The following is a 21,936-nucleotide window of genomic DNA, read 5'->3' as shown; positions in this document are numbered from 1 at the left end:
AGGGAGGCTGAAGCCTTCAAAGCCCCACTGTGTGCACGCGCTGAGAGATCAGAGCGTGCGCACAGCAGGGCTTGGGGGAAGTCTCCAGTCTCCCTTTCCAGATTGCAAGCCGGATTGGGACCAGTCAGGCTTGCAGCCTGGAAAGGGAGGCTGAAGCCTTCAAAGCCCCACTGTGTGCACGCGCTGAGAGATCAGAGCGTGCGCACAGTGGGGCTTGGAAGGCTCCAGCCTCCCTTTCCAGGCTGCAAGCCCGATCGGGACCAGTCAGGCAAGCCCGATCAGGAGGGGCGGTGGGTCTTTAAACTGCTCCTCCGCACCCCCCCCCCGCTTCCCGGTCCCGAGGCTCAGCTGAGCCTCGGACCAGGAAGCAGGGGAGGTTAAACTGCTCTGCGCTGCTTGGGCAGGCAGCACAGAGCAGTTTAAAGACCCCCCCCCCCGCGCTTCCCGTTCCGAGGATCCGCCCAGCAGCTGAGCCTTCGGGACCGGGAAGCGGGGGGGGGGGAGGTTAAACTTCTCTGCCCTGTGCTGGGTGGCTGGGAGGGGCCTTCCAGCTGCAGCTGGCGTCGTCCCAGCCGGCTCCCGGGGCGGCCGGCACTGCATTCGCACCATAAGACGCACTGACATTTCCCCTCACTTTTGAGGAGGAAAAAAGTGCGTCTTATAGTGCGAAAAATACGGTAACTTAAAAAACAGCAACTCATTTCGCTGTCTCAGGGATCCAACCCTGATTCTTCCCTGTCTCAGGCTAACTATGGAATTATCAGTATAATTTTTTCATTATTGTTTTTGTTTAGTTGCCTTATCTCTGCAAGAATAGTAGACAATAAGTGAAACAAACGAACAAACAAACAAACAATACTTCGATCTAGAGAAGGTGAGGTTCTTGAATGTAGTCCTTCTTGGTTTTAAAATGTTTTCTTCTTATCACTATGTTTTAGGTATGGTATAATCAGAAAGAATTCCATGCATTGCCTTCTTATTTAAACCAACTAAACAACCTTATTCTATGGAAGAATCTGCCTTCAAAAGTGGACTGGAAACAGTATGGTATGGATATCTATATCTATATCTATATCTATATCTATCTATATCTATCTATCTATATATATATATATATATATATATATATATATATATATATGGGATTTAGAAAACAACAAACATAACCTTTAGAACACAAATGAGTTAATGTTTTATCGTTCCATAGTGTTTTTTTATTGAATAATTGTACATTGGGGGACTCCTATAATTATGTCTAATAGTCCCTTGCAAATAAAAAAGCATAGTTATTGTAAAAGAGCTTGTGTCTTACATAAAAGATGAAGAGCAGCCTGTGCCCTTACGTTTTATCAAGCAACGTATAAAATCTCAACTAGTTACATTTCTTTTAGGTCATGCTATGATGGCCAAGGAGCCATAGTACTAGGTCTGCGAGACCAGGAGCAACTTGGGCTCTGGAGGACAAACAGCCCTTATGCTGTATGGCAAGCAATCCTATAACTTAGAGATATTGCAGCTACAGTCTGTGTTGTGGAGATCTACTGCTGAGAGGAAGGGTAGAAAAATTCAAGCCATGCAAACCCAAGATTCGAGTCCAGTAACTCCTGGACTCAAATCTAGCAGTTATACTGCAGACCAACATGGCTACCTTCTGAAACATGCGAACCCAAGTAATTCTTAGGACTCTGGCCAATTTGGATGAGGTATGCCCATCATTTTAATAGCTCGTCTAGGAGAAAGCAAGGAAAGTCTGTCTTGTGAGCAACTTTATAGGCTTCCATCTGTTGCCAAAATAGTCACATTTACTAATTTCATTGAGATTGGCTCCCCCGCCCCTCATATGGAGCGCTCTTCTCCAGACTTGTTTTATGTGATTTCATGAGTTCCTATTGGCCCTTGCTTCTCTGGTTGGGGGCAAAGGCCTAAGTGATTTCTCCCCACCTCTGAAATCACAGGGCATCTTGACTCGACTTTTACTTTGTTCAGTAGTTAATGGTTTTGGATTTATGTCCATATAAACATGCATGGTATTGGAGTGTAATACTGCAATCCTGTGGTCAGTTACTTTGGAGTGATGCTCTCTCACTACAGTTTGATTTATGAATGAACATGCATAGCATTGGGTGGTAAGGTTTCATATCAATGAAAATGCAAGCATGTGTAACTATTAACTAGGTGGAAGGTTAACGCCAGTGTACTGATGAACAAATTTACAACAGCACAAACAGCATATTGGTGGATTTGTCCAACTACATAGGACAAAACAATTGTAGAGTGCCATCCTAGAAAGAAAAAGGGGAGAGGCAATAAACTGATGAAGATCTGCAGTAGCATGAAGGATGGCTTTGCTCAAAAGAGAGAAAATCATTGAGAACTGAATGACTGACATCCACAGATGCCTTTGGAAATAACGCTGGGACATTGATTTTAGAATGCTTTAGTAAGATAAATGCATATCATTGTATAATTTTCATGCCAATTACAGTCTGGAAGCTACAGTTCAAAGTAACAGGGCAGAGTAGAATGATCAAGAGAGTAAAGTTCAACTTAAAAAAATGTATCCTTGGATTTTGTTCAACAGATGTACATGAAATGTTGGCTGTAGCTCCAATACAAGTGGGCAAGGTAATAAGTTGTGTCTGACCACACTGCTAAGCTAAAAAAGGGGGAGGGGTCATGGTTCAATGGTAGAGCATCTGCTTGGCATGCAGAAGGTCCCAGATTCAATCCCCGGCATCTCTAGTTAAAGGGACTAGGCAAGTAGGTGATGTGAAAGACCTCAGCCTGTGACCCTGGAGAGCCTATTTCTCTCCAAAAATTCTTCTGAACATGCAGTGTCAGTTTTTGAGTTAAGAGTCGTGCAATGGTTAGAGCGTCAGACCAGAATCGACTAGAGCTAGGATGAAATTTCCACTCGGCCGTGAAACTCATTGTATGTAGGGCTGTCGATTCGGTTCATCCCGAACCGAAAAACAGCCGAATTTCCCCTGATTCGTCGGTTTTCAGTTTGGATGGAACCAAACTCAAAAAAGGCGGGGAAATGGGGAGCCGAATTTGGCAAATTCGGGGTTCGGCGCAGCAGCATAACCGTCAGTTAGTAAGCAGCATTCTCCTGTGGCCAAGCTGGGTCTTCTTCCCCACCCTTAATGTGCATCTCTGACAATGGGGGTTTGCAATTAGCAGAGCTTGCCGCCCAAGCCCAAAGCTCCCAGCCTCAACAAACAGCTGAGCTGCGGGGAGCAAGGGCGGGGCAGGTGCGAAGAAGACGGAACAGAAGACATCCACAGTAAGACCCATTTTGGGGCTTTTCTCTATAATTTTTCTCCTGTGTGTGTGTGTGTGTGTGTGGGGAAAGCAGAGTCTGTGTGTGTGTGAGGAGGGAGCAGTTTCTGTGGGTGGGGGGGAAGCCAAAGGGGGCTTTCGCCTGTTCTGCGAAGGGGGTGCCCCCTGACGGAACAGAAGACATCCACAGTAAGACCCATTTTGGGGCTTTTCTCTATAATTTTTCACCTGTGTGTGTGTGTGTGTGGGGGGGGAAAGCAGAGTCTGTGTGTGTGGGGAGGGAGCAGTTTCTGTGGGTGGGTGGGAGCCAAAGGGGGCTTTCACCTGTTCTGCGGGGGGGGGGGTGCCCCCTGAGTCTCTCTCTCCCTGGTTTGAGGGGGGCTTCAGCTGTGTGTCCTCAGGTTTTCCCTCATTCATAAGATCGGTTAGGTCTATTTTGATGCTTGCTCAAAACTGGTTTTCAAATTGTGACTTAAAGAATGCATTTGCCTGGTCCTGAGTCCAATGGAAAAGGGGAAATCCCACCCCTCCTGCTCCTTATGCATAGATAGCTGCCTCTGTCCCTTTCCATGGTTTGCAAACTCCCAGGTGTCAGGTGTTGCTTTGCATGGTTGCAAACATGTTTCTTTGCATGGTTTGCATGGTGGCAAACATGTTGCTTTGCATGGTTTGCATGGCTGCAAATGTGTTGATTTGCATGGTTTGCATGGCTGCAAATGTGTTGCTTTGCATGGTTTGCAAACTTCTTTGCACCTGCCCCACCCTTGCACCCTGCAGCTCAGCTGTTTGTTGGGGCTGGGAGCTTTGGGAGTGGGCGGCAAGCTCTGCTAATTGCAAACCCCCATTGTCAGAGATGCACATTAGGAGGGGGACCCCTTTTGGGCCCATATCTCAGCCCCCCCTGACCCAATCTTTACAAAACTTGGGGGTTCTTGCAAGAAGGGTCCCCTGAAGCTACGCTGAAAGTTTTGGACCTCTACCCCCAAAAATGCCCCCCCGGAGCCACGGAAAGGCACGATTGTGTTTTTAATTGCTTTATTCGGCTGAATATTTCCCCGAACTTCGGATCTCATGCCGAATTGCATGGACCCGCAGCGGGGGAGTTCGGACTTCGGCATTTCCTGAATAAAAACGGGCTGAATTTTGCCAAATCCAAATTTTACTGAATTTTTTTTTCAACAGCCCTAATTGAATGATCTTGAACCAGTCACTTTCTCATGTCTTTTATGCATGCCTGTTTCACTCGCCGTCACCCCTCCAAAGACTTTGTGTCTGTGTTGATTGCACATGGCATTTCCAACTGTCAGTGGTTGCCTTGCTCTCCCCCTGCGTTTCTCCGCATTTTCAAGTTCAAGATAAAACAGGTCTCTGAAAACGCAGAGAAACACATGAGGAGAGTGAGACAACCTCTGATGGTCAGAAACGGCATGCGTAATCACCACAAAGACCTGAAGGCATCAGAGGGGCGACAACAAGGGAAACAGTCATGCATAAAAGATCTCAGTCCAACCTTACAGGATTGTTGTAAGGATAAATTGGGAGGGGGTAACCAGTTATGCCACATTGAGTTCCTCGGGGGAAGGTAAGGATAAAAATTGATAGAGAGGTGTAGCAGGTGCCAAAATATTCTTAGGGGATCTCTTGCACATTCATGATGAAGAGGGGATATAATTAGTTATGGAAGTTTGTTTACAAAAAGTGATGTTAAAAAGACTACATGAATAAAATTTTGAATTTCAAGTTGGTAGGTGATATTGAATATCTCCAATAACATCAAGAAGTTACTTTATATTTATGAACAGTAATTTGTGCATGAACAAGGGAAGTTATAACATTATATTGACAAATCCTTTGGAAGAGTCTTGAAAATAACTTTCAACAGAATAGCTCGCTAATACTCCCTTGTGTTAATCTGTTGTCCTTTCAAAAGAGCTGATGTTTTTCTGTCAAGATTAATACGTTTTAGAGAGTCAAGGGTATAGCTGGCCACATCAAAGAGGGAGAGGGAGAGATGCAAGTTAATATCCTGTCATAAAATGCACAGCTGATGGCTTTCTGCAAGGGAGTTCTTTGGAAATATGGCTACATAAAACGTTGATGCCTCTGGGGACAGACAAGGAGGAGAAATGTGAGGAGGCACAGTAAATTTGTGGAAAGACTGACGTGTTATGTACTGACTGGTCATCAGTGTTGCCAGGTCCCCTGTTCCCACTGGCAGGAGCTTCGTTGTGGTGAAGCTGTGGGGGGGGGGGACGACTGCATGTAATGTCACTGCCGAGATAAACCTGGACGGGGACACTCTAGCACATTCCTCCAAAACTCGATGGTTTCTATCATTTTTGGAGGAATGTGCTCGAATGTCCCCTTCTGGGTTTACCCCAGAAGTGACATTAATCGCCCCACTTCAGCTGGCCTGCTTTCCCCCCCCCCGGCCAGCTGAGAGGTGGTGGGCAGCCCCCTTAATTGGCAGGCAATTGCCCAGCATTACCTGGCATCTGGTAATCCTACTAGTCATACAGCCAATGCTCTGCATTTTGGAAGACATTTGGGTGGATGTTCCCAGTTTGGAATATTCGGACTAATTGGAAGCTGGGTCCAAACCTCTTGGCAACTACAGCTCAGTTTATCATTAGCTTCATGCCAGCTCTCCTAACTACCTTGGCTACCCCTTTCCTTTTCCCCTTGTCTATTGACAACAATGATGTGGTGGTAGCCAAATTAGGTTGCATTGCGGTCACCAAAATGTAGTGGTCTTCCAGGGTTTATGGGTCCATAGTTGGGTTGCCAACCACCAGGTACCAGCTGGAGATCTCCTGCTATTACAACTGATCTCCAGCTGACAGAGATCACTTCACCTGGAGAAAATGGCTTCTTTGGCAATTGGACTATGGCATTGAAGTCCTTCCTCTCCCCAAACCCCTCCCTCCTCATGCTCCACCCCAAAAACCTTCCACCGGTGGCAAAGAGGGACCTTCCAACGGTGGCAAAGAGGTCCGTAGGGACCTGAGTGGCTTATGAAGAGGTTGGGAATGAGAAGGCCTCCAGGTCTTTTATTGTTGCCATGGGAAGGGGAGCTCATAATAAGCCAAAGCCTCCAGACTTTGTAGGGTGTTCCAGTGACTCCAGTGGAAATGTGACCAGAATTGAAGCTTGGAATCGGTTAGGCCAAATTGCCCCTTTTGAACTGGAACGGCTCTTTCTTACACCTAGAAGCTAAAATGGATAAACTGAGGCTATGGTACTTTGGTCCCATTATGAGAAGACAAGAGTCACTGGAAAAGACAATCATGCTAGGAAAAGTAGAAGGCAGCAGGAAAAGAGGAGCATGAGATGGACTGACTTTATAAAGAAAGCCACAGTCCTCCGTTTGCAAGACCTGAGTAAGGCTAGTAGCTTATAGTACACCCTATATTCAATCGGATCTTATGCTCATTTTAACAGGTCGGTTTAGGGGTGGAGGGTGTGTGTCTTTGGGGCCTTGGCAGAGTGGAGTGTGTGTGTATGTGTGGCTGAGCCGTGTTGGCTATGAGTCTGGGGCTGGCAGGGTTTTGATGATTGGCAGCTGCCTGTCATCCCCTGTGTATTTGTTTGTGCACACTTCAGAGTTCGGCCCCCGGAGGTCAGAGTGTTAAGAGAACCATGTATTGTGTTTTATGGACAGTGAACACCATTTTTAATAGGAATAGAAGACACCGTGGTGGGGGGTTGTTTTTTTTTTGTTAGAAGAGGGTTTGAACAGCGTTGTTGGATTCGGAGAGCAAGTATGCTTTATGCAAGACAAGTTCCAGGTGGCCCGAGCCCCCAGCAGCAGCACCCCTCCCCCACCTGAGGCAGAGAGACAGAGAGGCAGAGGGAGGAGAGAGAGGCTCGTTTTTCTGACTGTTTTTAACTCTGTCCTCTGGCTCTCATGGTTTTTTTCTGCTTTCCAGCAAACTGACAAGAACGCATCCAGCCCCTTCCCTTCCCCGGGGCACACACACTGCTTCCTATCCTTCTTATCAAGCATGCAAATGGCTCACAGAGAGAGCCAGCCAGAACACTGATCTTTGGCACACAGGTCAGAGGTGGCACGCCGGGGCACCCAGCCGATTTTCGTGGAATTTTGAGCTGGTTTTAACAACTACCACTAGGGGCACAGTGCCGCACTTGTGTCAGCGGGGGGGTAGTGAGTGACCTATCGCCGATTACGCCTAGGAAAGGGGTGTCGGCCATGTCGTCCCCGAGGGCCTGCGGGGTGGCACGGAGGAATTAGGGCCCAAAAAGCACCCCCAATAGAAACAAGGTTCTGAGTGGGGTGTGAGGAGCCCGGGTCTCGGCAGGCAGAGGGGAGAGAGGGCCTCCGAAGCTCGATAGACACAGAAGGGTGCAGCCCAAGCTGTGGAGGGGGTAGGAGGCAGGGTGGGAGGCCGGCGCGCGGGCTTAAAAAGGGAGGGTGAAGCGGCCCTCTGGTTTTCCGAACGCAGAATGGACATGCGCTGGAAACATCCTTTCTCGGTCATCCTGGCGAGTCCTAGTAACTGCAGTAAATCATACTTTATCAAAAACCTGCTCACCCATACCCGCTCGATGCTTTCTGCGTTCCCCGATAATATAGCCTGGCTTTTTTTCCTGTCACCAACCCCTGTATGACGAATTACAAGTAAAGTTTCCCCTTATAAAGTTTGTGGAGGGGCTCTCCTCAAGCTTGCATAATGATGACCTGCTGCCTCCCAATAAGAGAAGCCTGGTTATTCTGGACGACCTGATGGGGGTGGCTTCGGGCAGCTCGGAAATCGAAAACGCTTTCACCAAATATGTGCATCATAAAAACATGAGTGTGATTTACATAGTCCAGAACCTCTTCACGCAGGGGAAGTCGGTACGCACCATCAGTCTGAACGCCAAGTACATCATTTTATTTTAAAACCCTCCAGATAAACAACAGATAGTCACCCTGGCCCACCAGATGTACCCAGGAAAAGCTAACTTTTTCCTGGAGGCCTTTGAGGATGTGACCTCCAAACCCTATGGCTACCTCATTGTCGATCTGAATGCTACCATGCCCAAGGCCTACAGGCTAAGAACCAGCTTTTTCCCACCAGCCCTCCCTGCCAGCTACATTCTTAAAAAATCAGAAAAGGGGGGTGCCAAAAGACGCTGACGGCCGCTCCCCGGCGCATTTTAAGGAATGGCAGGCGGTGAAAACGCACACGCCGCCATGTCTGCCTGCCTCAACAGGAACAGGGACCTTTTGAAAGTGGTCTCCAGGTCTTCCCCCCAGCTCAGGAAAGCTATTTTGGGCCTGGCTCCCGATGACTTCATCAAGGCTGTAGCAGAGATCGCCCTGAATGTCTTGAAAGGGATCATTCCGCTGGCCACCCGTCAAAAAGCCGTGCTGAGGAAAAAGCGCGGGGTCATCAAGGCTCTGAGCAGTACTAAAACACCTCTGCGGCAAAAAAGGCGTCTGGTGAAACAGACGGGGGGCTTTATGAACTCTCTCTTGGGTTTTGCATTGCCTGTGATCACCTGGATATTAAGGCGGCGCTGATGGAGCACGCGGAGAAAATGTACTTGGTCCCCAGTCACCAGTTACAACGTTTAAATGCGTGGGGCCCCCGGGACGAAGAGAACATCCAAACAGCCATCATGCTTTCTCTGGACAGAGAGATAAAATCGGTTCTTGACAGGCAGGACCTGCCCAAGAGGGAAAAGGCGAAGCTCTACAGATCCCTGCTCCAGAAATATATAGCGCACGTCAGAGCGGGTGAGGAAGAAAAAACCAAACCGAACCTCTATTTTCCCCCGACGCCCGAGATGCCGCCCGCCCCCGCGCCCTAGCCACAAAAGGCCGACGGCGTGGCGGAGGAACTGCTGGAGAACTGCTGGAGAACTGAATGTGCCGACGACCGTGGCTGGGAACTTCACCGTCAGGACGATGTTGGATTCTCTGAAAAGGCCCCCCCTCCCCGGCTTCAAAGAAGGCCCCGCTCATATCTACTAAGAAACCCCTCTTTACCCCTTCTAAAAAAAAAATGGGAAAGAACGCCCTCCATGGCTGACCGTTCAATAAAAATCTTTTTTTAAAACCATTCTTTTTTGTTGTTGTTGAAAAACACACACACCAGGCTTCGTTTTTATTTTTTAAACACCTATTATTATTATTATTATTATTATTATTATTATTATTATTATTATTATTATTATTATTACCGGCAAGAAACACAGGCCTGAATAGGCGCGTACGTGCTTTGTAAAGTTCTCCTCCTCCTCCTCCTGGGGGTTATTTTTTTCACAAAATTCATGACTAGCCGGTCGTTTTGCGGGGGGTCGAAAGAATACATCTCCACCATGGAATCAAAGGGCTCTCCCCGACAGCGCTGATGGAGGAAAAACAGGCAGTGGTGCCCGCAGGTTGTGGACGTCAGGCTTTGGAGGCTGTGCTGCTGGAAGCGGATCTCCGCAGAGTTTCTTTTCAGAAAAGCCAAGATGTTTCTAGGGAAGAGGGGGATGGAGGGGAGGTTTCCGTAAGAGTCAAAAAATTCACCGCGGTGGTGGTCGGGGAGATGGATAGTCAGCCAGTGCTCGCCTGGTAGAGTGTGCGGGTGGGTGTTGACCACTAGAGAGACAGGTCGGCGGAGCAGTCTTTTAGCAGGCAGTCGATCGCAAGGGAAGACGCCAGCGAAGGATTTTCGCGTGTGAGGGCTGGCCAGCAAGGCCCGCATCAGCTGCACCGTGTCCATGCTACATGTAGTCAAAGAGGATGTTGCGGTTGTGGTTGATCTCCACCACGTTATCAAACACCCTGTACACGATCAGGTTGACCGTGTGGGGCAGAGCGTCGGCGAAGTGTATTTCGGCCCGGAGGTTCCCCGTCTTGATCAGAGAGTAATGGTCAGAGCACTCCTGATCGGGCGTCAGGTCGAAGGCAAACAGCGTGTACCCCTTAGCAAACCTGTCCCTGTTTATCAGGAGAGGCCTGTCCTGCAGATGCTTCCTGGCCGTCTGCACCAGGTTCATGTATTCTCTGACGCAGTTCCTGTTCGGAAAGTCAGGCTGGAAGGGATTGGTGGGCACTTGCTCCCCATCCACATACAACACCACGAAGTTAATGTTGTAATGTTTGAAGTTGAAGGTTTTTTTTTGTTAAAATCCCTGCTGAAAGCATCATTGTCCACCAGGCCCATCTCCACCATCTTGGGTAGCTGGCCCAGGAAGAGGTTATCCTGGTTGCTCAAGCGGGTGCCGGCCGCGATGCTGAAAACCTTCATGGCTACCCTGTCCATGGGTTATTTGGCCGTGAAAGACAGCAGGGCTTCAGCATGGGCCAGCCTGATGCTCGGGGCCACTTTCACCTTTTTTTACAAAGAGGGAGGCAGATAGTAGCCAGAGCTTGTAGTGGTCGACTTGACCGTGGCTGATGAGGCAGAAAGCATCCTTACTGCGGGTCAGCTTGATTTTCATGTCGACCCCGTTCAGGAGGAGTTTCTCCTGGAAAAAAAATGTTGGCGTGAAGGTTCCCCAGAAGCTCGAGCTTCTTGTTCTCAGCGGTCAGAGCGGCCCTCTGCTTAAAGCCTTCGTTGGGGCCGTCCAGAACGGTGTTCTCGAGGTGCCACGGGGTGTCTTTGTAAAACAGTCCCGGGGAAAACTGTGTTGCCAAGGTTTCGCTGCTGTAGTTGAGCACCCCCTCAATGAAGGCCCTGTAAGGGTAGCAGTTACTGCTTTGGCTGACCAGGCGGTCCCCCACGGTCACGTCCAGCTGGCTGAAAAGGGAGGCGATGGGGTAGTTCGCCAGCGCCACGCGGGCATCTCGATTTTACAACTGACATAGAGAAGGATGTTATTCAAGTCCAGATAATCTTCCCTGTGCCCAATTATAAAAAACTCCACGGGCGAGCCCGCCATCAGAGCCGAGATGGGAGGTACTTCCACGTGGTGGCTAGCAGGAAGGGGGTCGAGCTCCGACTTGGTGCACTCTTCGGAGCCACAGTGGACGAAGGCCATGTTTTTTGTTCATATGTTTGTTTTGTTATAAGACGTCGGCTAGCTCACCGTGCGGAGGGCTCTTCGTGCCCTTCTTCTTCTTTGCCCCCTTTTTCTGGCCGGCACACTTCCTCCCACTCCTCTGCTTCTTAGCGGCGGGGCGTACCCTTTTAAGAGGCGACGGGGGGCCCGCTGCGCATCCTTGAGCCTTTCCTTTTCGATCCGCCCCTTCTTTGAAGGTACATCAGCCCTGAGCCTTCCTGAGGCCTGATTTTATTCATAGCGGCCTGAGACACCCGGCTCACCATGTCATAAGGGAAATGGCACGCCGCCGTTTTCACATGCGGCTTGGCAAGCTCGAACCCCCTTCTCAAAAGCGGCACGGCCATTCAAAAAAGGTGCTTAAAAATTCCCCCCACGCCAAGACCGTACATCACCGGCGCCCCTTGAAAGCCGGGGAGGCCGTACCCGGCCTGGGATTGATAATAACCCCTAAACAGCTGGGGGTCCCCGTACTCTTTCATGATCACCATTTCTTCCGAGGCCTGAGATGCAGTTTAAGCACCACTTTTCCGTAGCGAAACAGAACGTTCTTATTCTGATCGTTCTTTATTTCGATGTTGATCGTCTCAATGTGCTGCTTGCTGATCGGGATATAGTGAGGGTGGTTGTAAGTCACCGTGATAGAGTCGTGAAGCTTTCCCTGCACAGGCACACAGTGCAAAAGGGGAACCGACGCGTCCCCCACCCTCTGATATTCTACGATATTGGTGTACATGTACAGCGTATTAAACCCCCTGGTGATATTGCAACAGTACTCAATTTCTTTTAACAGGCTTGTCGGGGGGGGCATCACATAAGCTAAGTCTTTGCTCATTGTGACCGCATACATGCCATCCCCTTTAAAGTGTAGCATGGCCGCCGAGGGATCGTAATAGAAAAAAAATATGGGGGTGCGTCTTGGCCTGCTGCTTGACGGCGCTATCCATCAACTCAACAATGCTTTGAATGGTCGCGTAATACCCGTTTCACATGATACTGAAAATTGACCATTCCGCGGCTGACCCAGAACGCGGCCGGCCAATCGAAAGTGTACCAGTTGGAGGATACTGGATTTCCACCAGGCTCGCTTCCCATTCCCCCTCAAGTCCAGGGGCTTAGCCAGGCTCACGGTGAAAGAAGAGCTGGTGTTTTCAGGAAAGAGATCCAGGGAGGCATTGCTGGGGAGGGTGATGTAGAACCCCTCATCTTCCATCCTGCTCTACCACATCTTTAGCGGGTACCCAGCTGTTGAATTTAGCAGGCCAGCCTCTCCACTTCACAAATAAAAACTTTCCTTTCTTATCTCGGCGGGTCTTTATAATTATAAAACCCACCCGTGATCGGCTCCCCGTCAAAATCGGTCAAATGATACACCGGTTGCCTCCCCCTCTCGAACACGTCGTCAATAATAAAAATTTCATTGGTGAATGACTGCTCGTACCCCTTCTCGAAAAAGCCCTTTGTTTTAGAAACCCTGATGCGGTCTCCCTTCCCGAACGAGCGCTTGGCGGGCTTTGCCTGATTCCCCGAGTCCACGCAGTAAGCGGTGTGCCACACGGTCAGAGAGTTGGAGGGGGTGACGTCTGTGGGGCGGGACCAAATAGTTCTGTGGAAACTCTCATTGTAGCTTTTAAGCAACTCGGGAAGGACATCTTTGTACTTGAAAGTATTGCGGGCCGTGAAATACCTCCACATTTTGCCCTTTATGGTTCTGTTGAACCTCTCCACCACCGCCACCTTCACCTCGTTGTTGGTGACAACAGCTTTAAAATGTACTTGTACCCCCCGTTGTACTTGGAATATTTCTGCATGTCCACCAGGTCGCTCTGCCATTGTTCGTCGATATCCCCCACAATCACCCTGTTTCTTTCAATATGCACCCTGGCTGGCTTGTGAAGACGTAAGCATCCTTGTCCGCCAGCCAGGCTTCGACCCCTTTTCTACCCTGGACGTACCCCCTCTTAGAAGCCGCCCTGAATAGCGCTTCAGCCCCCCTGAAGCTCCCCTCTTCACCAGGCTGGTAATAAATTTGTTTCAGGATAGCCTCCTGTTGAGTCATAACGAGACAGTCTTTCGCGGTCACAATGAAAAGTCATTTTTATTAGACAGCTTATATAAAGACACATGTGTTTCCCCCCCCCACTACCCCCCACTCATCATTTTATTTCTCAGCTCCTTCCCCGGCCTTCGGGTCCGTCTTGTTCTTCCCCAACGCCACCTCTTGCATGTTTGTTCTGTCTCCTTGATCTCAAACATGTCTACATCTTTCATGCATTGGTCAGCCTCATCGGCCTCTCCCAAATTCAGCTGCTGAAACAGATGGGATAAAGCACATCGGTGACAGCATTGGGGGTTCAGTTTGTCGTAGACTCTTTTAGCCAGGCAGCCATAATGAACGAGCTTTGACCACACCTGCATTAGAAAAACAGAAAAAACCACCGTTAAGAGTCCGTGTCACCAAAATGACATTCATAGACGGGGGCTCTTTTGCTCTACTAACCCTGGGGAATAATTCCTGGACTAAGGGATGCCGCTCCGCTTCCCCCTTTTGGAGAGGAGTCATTCTTGGGGGGTTTGGGGGTTCCCTGTCGTGAGGGCTGGGGTTCTGCTGGCTCTCCTTCCTCCTCCTCATCCGCTGTAAGGTGGTCCGAATCTGAACATTCCTCCTCACTATCCGTTCCCATGTCATCTGAGGACTCCTCGGAACAAAAGCCGCATATATGTCTGTGCGGGCAGCATTTCGGAGCATCACCTTCAGAGGTACGCCTGACTCCGTTTTAGCCTTTTCAGTGGCCTCAGCCTGTCAGAAAGAAAAAAAATTCAAAACACATGCCACGTGAATCTCTCAGCTGTTCAGACACACGCTTCAGGCCCCTTTAGGTCCTCCAAATACTGACGCGGGGTAAATCCTTCGCCTCATCAACCTCTTTTCTCAAACAGCTGAAGTTCTGGTGATACTCAATCTCATAACAATCGTCACAGCAATCTTGAGGCACCTCCTGGTGGGCGATTTCGACTATTTCCGAAAAAACGCGCCATGGAATCTCTCTCTCCCTCAGCTGTAAGACAGGGAAAAAACACCCCTTTAATTTTCTCCCCCCATCGCAGGACATCTGGTTCTTCCTCAGTAACATCATACCCTCTGTACTTGCCTCCTCTACAAAGGCGACCATGCATCTAGGTCGCTTTACAGCAGCAGGTTCCTTATAATCGGGGACGTCGTTGACCGTTGAAAGGGGCAACGGTGCGTCCATTTCTTCATAAATCGGCTCCTCTTCCACCTTAGCCAGTGCCCCTGCCAGCGGTGCACTCATTTCTTCATAAATTGGCTCCTCTTCCACCTTAGCCTGTGCACCCTTCAGCGTTAGAGTTGTGGGACGCATTTCTAAATAAACATTGTTTTTATCCTCCATAGTACAATGAACAATGCAGAAGCACTCGAGCATGCCATGGAAAGAAGACCGCCTCACCCTCCCTTTTTAAGCCCGCTCACCGGGCCTCCCACCCCGCCTCAGACTTTTTTCCCCCAGGAGCCCCCTCTGCGGTTTGGGCCGCACCCTTCTCTGTCTAGAAAGCTTCGGAGGCCCTCTCTCCCCACTGCCTGCCGAGACCGGGGCTCATCACGTCCCGCTCAGAATCTTGCGTTTTGATCAGGGGCGTTTTTTGCAACCCCTTCCTCCGTGAAACCGTGTGAAAATCGGCGGGGCGCCTAGGCGTGCTGCCCCTGACCTCTGCGCCAAAGCTTGGTGCTTTGCTGGCCTCCCTCCGGGAGTTGGTGCGACGATGCCACCCTGTAGGTTTTGTTTACCCCCCTTAAGAAATACAAAGTTTCTCCAGAGGCAGTGTTTCATACTCCTGAGCGTATAACATCCCCCACTTCAGGCAGCCCCTCCCTCTGTCTCTTATGTGTCTCTGTGTAAAAACAGCCGATCTTAAGTCTCCCTCTTGTCTCTCTCTCTCTCTGTGTGTGTGTGTTTTGTGTATTGAAAAGATAAGCTGGAGAAAGGCTGGCCCCCTACATAGGAATGACTCGGCAAAAATATGTAAAAGAACTGACGGCCCTACGTAGTATGCTTTTTTACCTCCGTCTCCCCCCTCCCCTCCTGGCTTGTCAATTAAATTCTTAGCTGCCGGCCGGGAGGAAGGGTCATTTGATAGACATGAAGGCGGGGGGCAGATCACTGGCATTTCCAAACACCCCCACCTCCATGATTCTTTGCAAAACAAGGTCAGAAGCAAAACCTTCCTCCCTGCATGCAACAGTGCTATGCCTAACCCAATCAGCGCCTTGCCCACCCCCTCCGTAACTCTCTGGGTGTTCAGGAATGGGCTGAGTAAGTCTCTTCTCTCCTGCCTGCATCTGTAGAAAGCCTCTCTCTCTCATTATCTCTCTCCCTCTCACTCTCTCCCCCCCCCCGCCTGGCTGTCCTCTAAAATATAGCTCTCCTTTTTTCGGCTGGGGAACTGTGTGGGCTGCATGCAATCTATGTCTGGGCTCTCTCTGAAGAGCGAGGGGAGTGACTCCAACCCCTCATAGTAAAAAAAACCCACTAGGGGTAAGCGTGAAAGGCACTGTCCCTGTGATTCAGGAAATTTAGACCAGGGAGGGGGTCCCTCTTTTTTTTTTTTTTTGCAGGGAGAAGTTAGTTTCTTGAAAGTAAAAAAAGTTTTCATTTACCATAACCACCCTCTCCTGCCTGCCTGCTTGCCTCTCTCTGACTTGTGAGAACCATCCTGCATAGAAAGGTTGTCTGGGTGCTTTTTTATGCCTTTTTTATGGCTGTACGGTCTTGCAAATTCTCTCTCACAACTCCCCTCAGTCTCTGCCTCTTGCTAATTTTAAAAAAAAACTGGTCAGACTGGTTTGCCAGTCTGCTGTTAAAGGGGCTGTTTTGTATTTTCAGAACTTGGCTGTAAAGCAGGAAAAAAAAAAAACTCCCTGCCGTTTCCCCCTTCATCACCTGAGCCATTTGCATGCTTGATAAGAAGGATAGGAAGCAGTGTGTGAGCACCGGGGAGGGGAAGGGGCCGGATGCGTTCTTGTCAGTTTGCTGGAAAGCAGGAAAAAACCATGAGAGAAAAATGAGCCTCTCTCTCCCCCCTCTGCCTCTCTGTCTCTCTGCCTCAGGTGGGGAGGGCTGCTGCTGCTGGGGGCTCGGGCCACCTGGAACGTGTCTTGCATAAAGCATACAAGCACTCCGAATCCAACAACGCTGTTCAACCCTCCTCTAACAAAAACACACAACCCCCACCACCACGGTGTCTTCTATTCCTATTAAAAATGGCGTTCACTGTCCATAAAACACAATACATGGTTCTCTTAACACTCTGACCTACGGTGGCCGACCTAAGGTGTGCACAAACAAATACACAGGGGATGACAGGCAGCTGTCAATCATCAAAACCCTGCCAGCCCCAGACTCATAGCCATCACGGCTCGGCCCCACATACACACACACTTCATGCTGCCTAGCCCCAGAAGACACGCCCCCTGCACCCCTAAACCAACCTGTCAAAATGAGCATAAGATCTGATTGAATATAGGGTGTACTATCAGCTACTAGGCTGTTAACAATAGGACATTTTGGAGGACATTGATTCATGGGGTTGCCATGAGTCGGAAGCGACTTGACGGCACTTAACACACAACACACATCCTGATGTTTCAACCAGGGGTGCTCAAACACCCGCTGGTTCAGCTTTCATCTTATTTGCTGGTCTTGAACAACAAGCACGTTTTTTGATGGCTGCTTTGATTGTTCATAAGACTTCATGGCTGTTTGGGAGGTTGCTTTGCTGTATTCTTCCTAGCCATGCGGTATAGTGCAACCAGCTTTGCTTCCTAGACATGCGGTATAGAGCAACAGGCTTTTTGCATATTCTCCTGCAACCTGATTGAGTTATACTCTTTGTTTAGGGATGCCAATCTCCAGATACTAGCTGGAGATCTCCTGCTATTACAACTGATCTCCAGCCGATAGATCAGTTCACCTGGAGAAAATGGCCGCTTTGGCAATTGGACTCTATGGCATTGAAGTCCCTCCCTTCCCCAAACCCCACTCTCCTCAGGCTCTGCCCCAAAAATCTCTCTGTCTTTGTTGCATGACTGCCCCAGTCAGAAGGCAACTCTTTAAATAGACAATAATATCAGTCACAAATCATATAAATCAGTCCTAAATAAATAGGTCGACCCTTCAGTGCTCATCTAAGTAGGCCCGAGTGACAGTGACAGCTGCTGACTGGTTTGCAAGCATCTTTGGCAGGCATTTGTAGTTGTTCAGCCATGAACCAAACAGGTGGAGTGATCGGCTGACTTCTGATCAATACCTTTGAGCGTGGTAATTTCAACTTCCAAATTCTTTCACAGGAAAATTCACAGCATCCTTATATCCAACCTGAAAATCTTTGTTTGAGGTGACTCAAACCCATGATTATATTTTGTCCCATTTTATTTCTTTTTCTTGAGTTTCCCCCCATAAAATGTACACATTTTAAGTAGGTATACCAGTAAATCAGCACTGTGTCTTTATTTATTTAAAACATTTATATTCCCCCTTTCCACCCAATTAGGGTTCCCAATTGCCCGGTTGTAGTGAGATCGGTCCCGATCTGGCTTGCAGCTGGGAGGCAGAGGCAAGACCTTCTTTCCTAGCCCTGCCATAAGTGCGCTCCACAGAGCAAATCCCAAAATATGTGAGCAAATCCCAAATAAGTCCTGTGGAAGTCAGCTGCTGACTTGAATGCATGAAGATGCCTTGTACTGAGTCAGATCCTTGGTCTATCAAGGTCACTATTGACCACTCTAACTGGCAGAGTGTAAAAACGTTGCTTTGACAGTAGCTGCCACTACAGCACAAGTATCTGTACTATATGAGTGAAGGTAAGCTGTGTCAGCCATTCTCTGGCTGGCTGCTCCTCCTGTGGAAGTAAGGTTGTCATATGCCAGTGAATGGTGGGCAATTGCCCAGCAATGAATGGGCCTCCCCACTGCCCCTCATTTGGCCGGCGGGTGGAAATAAGCCAGGAGAAGGGGGGATCTGCGCACACAGCGGCACATGGCAATAGAATGTCCCTTTTGGGTTTACCCCGCAAGTGACAGGGACACTCTAGCACATTCCTCCAAAAACTCTATGTAGGGCTGTTGGAAAAAAAATTCGGTATAGTTCGGCTTCGGCAAAATTCGGCCGGTTTTTATTCGGGCCGTGCCGAAGTCTGAACTCCCCCGCTTCGGATCCCCAGAAATTTGGGGAGATCTGGAGTTCGGGGGAAAATTCGGCCCCCTCGCACCTTCAGGGGGATTCCCTGAAGGCGCGCCGGGGCCCTTTAAACAAGTCCCTCTGCGCTGTCTGCGCAGGCAGCACAAAGGGTTTCTAGACCCCCCCAGCCCTGCCGGGAGTCCTGGCAGGGCTGGGGGGGGGGCTTTAAATAGATCTGGAGGCACGCGGCGGGTCTTCAAACAGATCTGTGCCTCCCAGCTGGGAAGCTCCCTGGAGGCGCGCGGCGGGTCTTCAAACAGATCTGCCCCTCCCGGCTGGGAAGCTTCCTGGAGGCGCGTGGCGGGTCTTCAAACATATCTGCCCCTCCCGCCCGGGTGGCACACATCTATTTGAAGCCCCCCCCGAGCCCTGCCGGGAGACCCCCACCAGCCCTTCTGGGATTCCCGGCAGGGCTGGCGGGGGGCTGGCAAGACCCTCTGTGCAGAGGGTTTCCAGACCCCCCCATCCCTGCCGGGAGACCCCCCCAGCCCTGCTGGGACTCCCGGCAGGGCTGGCGGGGGTTGGCAAGACCCTCTGTGCAGAGGGTTTCCAGACCCCCCCCAATCCTGCCGGGAGTCCCGGCAGGGCTGGGGGGGGGCTTCAAATAGATCTGTGCCTACCAGCTGGGAGGCACAGATCTATTTAAAGGGTCCGCCGCGCACCTCCAGGGAAGCTCCCTGGAGGCGCACGGCGGGTCTTCAAACAGATATGTCCCTCCCGGCCAGGAGCTGCAGATCTATTTGAAGCCCCCCCCCAGCCCTGCCGGGAGACCCCCCCAGCCCTGCTGGGACTCCCGGCAGGGCTGGCGGGGGGCTGGCAAGACCCTCTGTGCAGAGGGTTTCCAGACCCCCCCCCAGCCCTGCCGGGAGTCCCGGCAGGGCTGGGGGGGGCTTTAAATAGATCTGCGCCTACCGGCCGGGAGGCACATATCTATTTAAAGGGCCCACCGCGCGCCTCCTGGGAAGCTCCCTGGAGGCACGTGGGGGGGGGGGGAACAGATCTGCGCCTTCCAGCTGGAAGGCACAGATCTGTTTAAAGGGGCCGAAGTTGCTGAATTTATTCGGGAACACCCCGAACTCAGCAAATTCGGCTCCCCGGTTTTCCCCCTTTTTGAGTTCGGTTCATCCGAACCGAAAAACCGCCGAATTGCGGGAAATTCAGCTGTTTTTCAGTTCGGACCAAACCGAATCAACAGCCGTAACTCTATTGTTTTCATAGAGTTTTTTGAGGGGTGTGCTAGAGTGGCCCCATCGCTTCTGGGGTAAACCCAGAAGGCACATTCTTGTGTGTGCATTAATGTCAGGCCTGCTCTCTGCTGAAACAGCCAGACTGTGTGTGTGTTATGATTCTGCCAGGTGCCTCCCCGGGCCGTGCCTCCCAAGGCCATGCCTGATAACTGCCAAATTCCTTTCCTCTGTAGGAACCGCTCTTGTGGGGTTTTTTTTGCCATGGCTGCCTTGACTATCTGATATGACCAATGCTCTACCATATAGGCCTTTAGCCGTGCCTTTAGTTCTCATTCGTGCCAATTTACCTGTTAGCTCTGTATACCTGTAGGTTTTCTAATAAATCAACTCTCTTTTGGACTACTCACCTGTGGATGTTGCTTATGGGATTACCATGGGGACAAATGCTCACATTTTGGCACGAATGCTTCTCTATTTTTTACCTGCCTGGCTGGAGCCCTGGAGGGATCGCCGGGGTCTCGGATTGGAACAGGGAACATGTCCTCCGAGTGAATTGCCTGTGGCTGGAGCCCCGGAGGGTTCACCTGAGTCCCGGGTGGGAGTAGAGACAGTGCTTCCCGGGTAGAGGGTTTCTGGCCGAAACCCTGGAGGGTCCTGAACCTTGGTACCCTCTGTTGGGACCATCAGACAAATACCCCAACGACCCTTCTCTGCTGAATGACATTCTTGCTGAGGCGCTGCGGACGGATACAGACATCAATAGCCTAATTGTACTTATTCGAGTTCAGTGGCATCGCCTGGCTGACCCCCTGGACAACCCCCGACACAGATCAAAGTGCCCAGCACAACCTCTGAACACTGGATAGTTTGTTGGAAGAAGTTCGGCTGGCGCAGGAGGATTTAGCAGCCTTGACCCGCTTATTAGCGGGATTAACTGTACATGAGGCACAACAGGAGCCAGCAGCCCCGCTCCACCCTGACCCATGGCGGGAGCACAGGCGGAAGAGGTCTCGATCTCAAACATTCCTGATCCCAACTTGTGCTTGAAGGAAGCACGAGATGTAGCAGCCCGGACGGCCTTACTGTTTGTAGGACTGACCTCGACCACGGCCACAGTGGCCGAACTCACGAAGCGATTAACCCCTGAGTTTGGAGCAGACGCTGTTGCTCTGGCAGTTCGGGTTCAACCGTTGTTGGACCTAAAAGATTCCTCTGAACTTCTTCTGCTTCTGGAGCAAGAAGCCCTCCCAATCGTCACTACGGTGATTGCCGCTAAGCTCGAGGCCGACCAAGTGCTCGCTGGCCGGAAGCGAGCCGAAGAGCAGTTGCGGGCAGCGGATGCGGCTGCAGCTCGAGTGCGGGCCGAGAAAGATGAGGAGCAACGTTTGGCCACCGCTCGAGGCCGCGCAACAACGGTCACGGACGTGCGTTCCAAAGACAGCATAGGATTCGGGTTTATCCCCTCGTTTTCCCCGACTTATGGCCCGTCTCGCGACGTGCAACGTGCACGTCGGCTCACAGGTCGCTTGATCGAGCCAGACTACTCAGATGAGGAGGACTTGTATGGTGAGGAACCCCACTGGGCTACTGATCTCCGGGTCAGCCAGTCCCGATGCACGGGGGGAACTGGGGACAAAATGCATCTCTTGCGGGGCCAGAACCGGGACTTGACTGATCGTGTGGCCCGTCTGCTGGACCAAATGGAGCTGCTACTTTGAGAAAACAAACGTTTACAATGAGCTCAAACTCCCCCAGCCCAACCGGTGCCGGGACAGCCAACTCAGCCGGCTCCACGACCACAATTTCTGCCACTGAGGGCACCACTTCTCCCCCCTTCAGGACAACCAGCCCAGCCGCCTCCAAGACATCCGGTTCAGCCGGTCCCAGGAGCACCGATTCTGCCACCCCCAAGGCAGCCAGTTTTGCCGCCCCCAAGGCAACCGCCAGTGCTACCCCCAGCGCCCCCTCTCATACAGGGGAAATAACCTCGGTTAAGGGTGACCTACGATGGCTCAGTTGAGGCTCTGCCCTGTTTCCTACACCAAGTGGACAGTTATATGAGGGAACAGGGGCAGCACTTCCCCACCGAAGACAGCTGAGTGCGGGTCGCTGCCTCCCTACTGACTGGAAAAGCCGCCGACTGGATGGTCCTCCAGTTTGACACTCGGGCCCGATCCATATGCTTAATGAGTTCATGCGAGCGTTATGGC

At 50.6% G+C, this 21,936-nt stretch overlaps 1 protein-coding gene across 1 annotated transcript in view; it reads left to right on the top strand.

The window, feature by feature from the left end:
• ABCA13 (ATP binding cassette subfamily A member 13) overlaps positions 1 to 21,936 on the top strand; it is a 271,361-nt gene that overhangs the window by 126,555 nt on the left and 122,870 nt on the right. Inside the window, 1 exon segment of the mRNA XM_056857874.1 lies at positions 939 to 1,047. Within this exon segment, the coding sequence (XP_056713852.1) occupies positions 939 to 1,047 (109 nt within the window).

Source organism: Euleptes europaea, chromosome 11 (assembly GCF_029931775.1).
Source record: "Euleptes europaea isolate rEulEur1 chromosome 11, rEulEur1.hap1, whole genome shotgun sequence".
Lineage (NCBI taxonomy): Eukaryota > Metazoa > Chordata > Lepidosauria > Squamata > Sphaerodactylidae > Euleptes > Euleptes europaea.
This window is presented reverse-complemented; position numbering and strand designations above follow the sequence as displayed.